Genomic DNA, 6,825 nt, shown 5'->3' on the forward strand with positions numbered 1-6,825 from the left:
TCCCAAAAAATATGCATTTATAATATTAATAATTTTTTTTAATCTTAATCTTCCATGTTTATTGTTTTATCAATTTTTAATTCGCATAGAAAAAACGGTAGTAAAAATTTTCGGTATCGATCAAGCTAATGTAGATAAACGCAATGGAAAATAAATCGACAACAGTGAGAAGATTAAAATGGTTTATGATGACAATCGGAGTTCAAGGTCGGGAATTGAAGAAATTAACCAAAGCGAATGTCTTGGTATTAGATTTTTATTTTTTTAGATTTGTTTTAATCGAAATTATGTTCATTACGATGTGTTGTGTTTTTTTTTATAACTCATCTTGTATTGATATCTTTTTTCTTTAATTATTAAATACGTACCTAATTCACATGTTCAAATGGAAGCACATGTACGACCCATTTTTATATTGTCATATTACCGACTTTTATGAATCATGAACCATTGTGTTCATGTTACTTCTATTATATGAACACAAATGTTATTTTTTAAGCTTGATACCAAATCTTTATATTTGTGTAAGTGTTTGTATCCGGTGTTCATAGCGTTGGGGATGTAATAACCGGATCCTGGTTATTACCCAAGATAATAAATATGTGATTATTTGATTAAATGATTACGTGATAGCATGATAGTTTGATACATGCTGGTATGTGAATTTGTGCATTAATTGGATATATATATGTATATATATATATATATATATATATGTGCATGCATGTTAAGTTATGCATGGAGTAAGTATGTATGTATGTGTGTGCATGTGTGTATGGGTGGGTTAAAGCATGAGGTGGAAAGGGAAGGAGGCTGTTTAGCCAACTTTCCATATTTGGAAGGTATAAAAAGGGGCTTAGCCTCTTCATTTGTTATTCCTGCTATTTTGAGAAAATTTAGTGATTTAAAGAGAGTGTTGACCGAATTGCAAAAAGGAAGATTTCAAGTGTTTGGTGATTCAAGTTGATATTCAAGCGTTTTGTTTTCAAAAGCTTATTGAGGTGAGTGGTTTCTAAACTTTTGCATAATATTTATACTGGTTTTTAGTTGAATGTTGTTTATTATTTGGATTGAAACCATACCTTATGTTTGAAGTTTTATCCGGACAAATAGTGACCGGATAAGTGTTAAACCGGACAAAGCTTGCCCGGATTGTTCTTAAACCGGACAAGCCTTGAGCGGTGTACTGTCCGGATATTGTTAAACCGGTCAAAGGTTGTGTAAAGTGTTGTTTGGACTTGTATCCGGACAAGTTGTTGAGATTATTCTAAGTCTTAAATCGCTCAAGTCTTGAGCGGATTGTTGTCCGGACTTGATATCCGGACAAAGATGATTTTGCTTCTAAGTGTTAAACCGACCAAAGCTTATGCGGTATATTGTCCAGACTTGATATACGGACAAGGTTGGAAATTATTTTCTAAGTATTTAAATCGGACAATGCTTGTTCGATGTGTTGACCGGATTATTGACCGGAGATGAAATCCGGTTAAGTTTTGGTTGACCGGATTCAAGATGTACCTTGTGTTTTGATATCAATGATTTTTGGACAAATAATAGTTCCAATGGCTGCGGTCTATTTGGAATTATTTTTATAAAATGTTTTGATGAAGAAATAAGGGTGACATATCAAGGAGAGATGTAAATTTGATATAAGGGTGGCATATCAAGGAGAGGTGTACCATGGGATAAGGGTGACATATCAAGGAGATGTGTACATTTGATCTAAGGGTGACATTTGTATGTGTGTGGTATTATATAACTCTTTCTATTATATCCTTTAAGATTACCGTGGTCTGGAATCTTTATTTCTTTGTGATTTAAAGACTTAGGATCAAGGTTCTTATTGGAAATCATAGTTTGAATGTTATTGAGGAGAAAATGTCAGGTTTGGCCTGAAGCTTTGAAATAACCTTGTTGATTAAGAAAAGGTTTAAAAGTGGCATTATGTGGAACCTGATTGGTTCTGAGTTGTGAGATTTGAATAAGCAGAATGCTTTGCTTGATAAATGGAAGAGATCTGGTATTACATTTCTATTTATTTCATATATTTTTTATATATATGAAATGATATTTTTCCCTAAAGGTTTTGGTGATTTTTCACCCTGCAATAACATGAATAGGGTATCTCATTGGACCTTTTGGTCTAACCCTCATTTTGTGATTTTAAACTATGTGTTGAAGGAGGTTCAGACAGTAAGGGGAAGGGGAAGGTGTAATATTTTCCTTTATACGCTTCTGCTTGAAGATCTGTTTTGACTAATTAGTACAAGAAATGTATTTCAAAATTTTGGACCTTGTAATTGGTCATGTTAGATTATTGTACTAAGGGACCTGAATGAGATAATAATATGTATTTCCTTTGTATGAAATATGTATTACATGCAATATGTGGGTTGGGGCGTTACAGGAGTTATGTGTTCATATATTTTATACGATATGAACAAGAGGTGAACACGATATGAACAAGAGGTGAACAACCATATAAGATCAGAAACATATATGAACAAGGGGTGAACCTTAAACAGTGTGGATGTAATGCATGTATAAAACTCCAATTGACAAAGAATCGCTCCTGAATGTGTTTATAATGAATAAACTATTGTTCACAAACTGTTCATATCGTGTTCATACATGTTTATTTATTTATTTTCTTTCGTATAACAATTATTCTTATTATGTTCATATTGTGTTTATAAATGCTATGCAGTCCAAGTTCATATATATGTCAAATTTTTGTTCGTATTTGACACAATGGTTCATATATATATAGTTGTGTTCATATGGTTCTTATATTAACAAAAATAAATTAACAAAAAAATCATARAATTTTGATTTTGTAACTCCCAATTAATTAATGATATGGGAGTTACATAATTTTTTTTACCTAAATACCCTTTTCAACATTGTTCACTTATCTTTATGCAATTTTAAATTTAAAAAAAAATAAGTTTTATCATGATTAATCACAATCGTTTATTGAAAGATTGAATGGCCAAGATCGGTTAACAAAGTTAACACAAAAACTTTGGTTAACATTTGATCTTACCCCCATATATATATATATATATATATATATATATATATATATGGGGCAGTCGGTTTGGTCCAAACCGCCCAAAAAATGTTCCAGACAGCAGACCAGACCGGACCGACAGACCGCTCGAACCGTCAAAAACGGTCCGGTTTGACTTGGTTCGGCCGGTTTAAGCGATCCGACGGTTTTTTTGAACACCCCTAAACACATTACATCTCATTTTTAAAACCGAGAACTTGAGCCATGAATCCTAATTAGCGCTTCTTTTATTCTATGTTTCCTCTCAACTTCAGTTTATGGTTAAGAGCGTAAATCTTATGCAATATTTTGGCTTATTAGTAGGATTCAACACTTACTTTATATTTAAATTTTTTATAAATTAGTTAACAGTCACTTTTATGGAGTTCGGAGAAGGAGCTTTAGGAAGTATGTATCCAATAATAAGTTGAGAAGGAGCTTTAGGAAGTTTGTATCCAATAATAAGTTGTAAACTTGAAAATTTAAAAATACAAGGCAACATTTTGTTATACGGTAAAAATATAGTATGAATATGTAATAACATATGAAATATATGTGATCTAAATTTTTAGAAGTTGAAAAAAATATATTAATATAGACAACAAATTAAGAAGAAGAAAACACTTTTTTTTTTTCTATATTTGTGTTTAATTAAAAAATTATTTATATTTAAAATAATTTAGACTTTATATAAACAAGCTCAATTTATGAGGTTTCAAATCTTTTTCTCATACATTATATATTGACTTTTACTTAATTTTTTAAAAATATAAGACCTTAAATATTTTATTATATTATATGTATAGGAAAATAATCATTTTAGAAGTGGTAAATATTTGAGAAGTAAATAAATGATCCTAACATTTCATCTGGTCAACATTTGCGGCTTTGGCTGTAAAGTATCGGATAATTTTCCTGTATAGGTATACAGAAGATAGAGAGATAGTTTTGTAACTTTTGTAAATAAACGATAAATAGGTTCATATGTGAACACGTTTGATTCATATATGAACTATATGTTCACGTGTGAACCCGTTAATTAATTCATTTGTGAATAATTAGTTAATATGCGAATCAATTAAATAATTTATATGTGAATTACACAGCTTCAATTTGAATCAGATAAAATAGTTCATATATGAATTACATAGGTTCAGATATGAACATATAGTTCATATGTGAATCCATTTGCCGCCTATTTATAAAAGTTGCGTAACTACTCCTTCTATATTTTACATAGCTGCAAATTTTAATCGATGGAATTCAATATTTACGGTATATATGAGAGTGTTAGAATTACTTGTTTATTGTATATGTACAAATGTGTGTATATGTGTGGGAGGCACCATGATATAATATAATAATATATGTAGGTATTTATATATAAAGGCTTTCATCATCATTAATGTTATCACAAAGCTAGAGAAAAAGAAAGCAAAATGACGAAAAAGCAAATACTATGTTTGTTGGTGCTTTCTTTCTTTGTAGTTTCATCTTATGCTCAACTCAGACAAAATTTCTACCAAACCACGTGCCCCAATGTCGAATCCATTGTCCGATCAGCCGTTAACAAGAAATTCCAACAGACTTTCGTCACCATTCCGGCCACTCTTCGCCTCTTCTTTCATGATTGCTTCGTTCGGGTTCGTCTATTTCATTGTTTTCCTCCATCTTACCCACTAATCTGCTTTAATTTCAATCTGTAGCTTAATTAACCATACATATACATACATCTTTTGTGTCTATACACACACACACACACATATATATATATATATATATATATATAGGGCTGTGATGCTTCGGTTCTTCTGGCAAATGCAAACGCTGAGAAGGACCATCCTGACAACTTGTCACTCGCCGGAGATGGATTTGACACCGTGATCAAAGCCAAGGCCGCCGTTGACAGCAACCCCAGTTGCCGGAATAAAGTTTCTTGTGCAGATATATTAGCTCTTGCCACCAGAGATGTCGTTGCCTTGGTATGAAACTCATCAATCACCATCTTTTTTTAAGAGATTTCACCACTATGATTCTTTCCATATTTATAATACTTAACAACAAAAACAGTTTTTTCGAACCTGAAATACGTCTAAAAAGTGTCTTAGTATGCTCTGTTTTATAAAACTTAAATTTATATGATAAAACAATCGAGTATCCGATGTAAACATGTTGTAATAAGTTTATAAGACGTTTCTTGAGGTCGATCTTAACAAGTTGTTTACACTTTTTTGTAAAAATAAAACGTCTTATTAACTTTTTTATACCACATTGTTTGAAAGAGCGTCTTTTAAAAATAAATGTCATATAGGACTCTTTTTTTAAAGTTAATACAACACTTTATTTTTAACGTGTCATAAAAAAACTTGTTAAGACCTCGTTAACATTTTTACCATGGAACATATACAATCGTTCGTTCTTATAAAATATTTTATTACAATATTAAAACAAAATACTTTTGAGGTGTTATAAACACTATACATATAATTAAAATTATTACCTATTTTTGGTTTGTGTGAATACATACACATACAGGCAGGTGGCCCATCCTACAAAGTAGAATTGGGAAGGAGAGATGGCAGAATTTCTACAATATCAAGTGTTCAACACCGTCTTCCACATCCAGATTTGAAGTTGGATCAACTTAATACCATGTTTGCAGCTCATGGTCTGTCTCAAACCGATATGATTGCACTTTCAGGTGAATATTTTATAAAAAGTGGACCTACATTACATATTTATAAAGAGTTGCCATTTTATTCATTGTAGAATTGTATTTAATCATTCTCTAGGTGCACATACACTTGGATTCTCTCATTGTGGTAAATTTTCGGGCCGCATTTATTCGAAGAAGGGAATAGACCCGACCCTAAACAGGCAATACGCTCTTCAGCTTAGACAGATGTGCCCGCTCAAGGTGGACCCTAGGATTGCGATTAACATGGACCCCACCACCCCTCGAACTTTCGACAATGCATATTTCCAGAACCTCCAACAAGGGAAAGGTTTGTTTGCCTCTGACCAAATTTTGTTCACGGATAGTCGGTCAAAGTCGACGGTCAACCAATTCGCGTCTAGCAATAATGCTTTCAACCAGGCCTTTGTGAACGCCATCACCAAGCTCGGCCGTGTTGGGGTTTTGACCGGAAACAATGGCGAGATCAGACGTGATTGCACAAGGATTAACTAAGAACTTATTATCATTTATTATGGATTTAAATTCAAATTGTACATTTAACTTTTGAATAAGTAGCTACAATTGTTCAAAGGCATGTAGCTTTCAAATAAAAGATCAAGTTGGTTGGTTTTGTTGAGTGATATATACACCTTTCAAGTGTTTGTCCTTTGAGTATGTAAATGATTAGCAACTCATTTAAATTATTAAAAGCAAATTACATTTTTCGTGGTTTGGTGAAAATTTCTATTTTCGTCCTTAAGATTTTGAAATTATAACTTTCATTTCTATGGTTTATAATTCATTATCTTTTTCGTCTTTATGATTTAAAATTTATTGCTTATTTCCATTTCTATTTTAGCCTTTATTCTTAAAAGTTAGTGTTTTGGCCTTAGAGACTCAAATAGAAATGAATTACAAACTGTAAGGATGAAAACGGAAATTTTAACACCACGAGGACGAAATCCGCAATTTTTAACGGAATTTACTCAATGACATAATAATATATTATAAAAAACTGTGTTTTATTTTGTATGTTATTTGTGGAGAAAAAGGAATGGTCAACGCTAAGCTGGAACAACGAAGCGCTATGATTAGA

General features: G+C 31.8%; 1 protein-coding gene across 1 annotated transcript in view; it reads left to right on the forward strand.

Annotated features, from left to right (window-relative positions):
• Positions 1 to 6,457, forward strand: part of LOC112516190 (peroxidase 16-like) — a 14,124-nt gene extending 7,667 nt beyond the window's left edge. Inside the window, exons 2-5 of the mRNA XM_025123212.1 lie at positions 4,472 to 4,695; positions 4,843 to 5,034; positions 5,588 to 5,753; positions 5,845 to 6,457. Coding sequence (XP_024978980.1) covers positions 4,472 to 4,695; positions 4,843 to 5,034; positions 5,588 to 5,753; positions 5,845 to 6,242 — 980 coding nt within the window. The 3' untranslated portion in view covers positions 6,243 to 6,457. The remainder of the gene's footprint in view (positions 1 to 4,471; positions 4,696 to 4,842; positions 5,035 to 5,587; positions 5,754 to 5,844) is intronic.
• Positions 6,458 to 6,825: the final 368 nt, after the last annotated feature.

This window comes from Cynara cardunculus (genome assembly GCF_001531365.2).
Source record: "Cynara cardunculus var. scolymus isolate 2C chromosome LG 8, CcrdV1, whole genome shotgun sequence".
Lineage (NCBI taxonomy): Eukaryota > Viridiplantae > Streptophyta > Magnoliopsida > Asterales > Asteraceae > Cynara > Cynara cardunculus.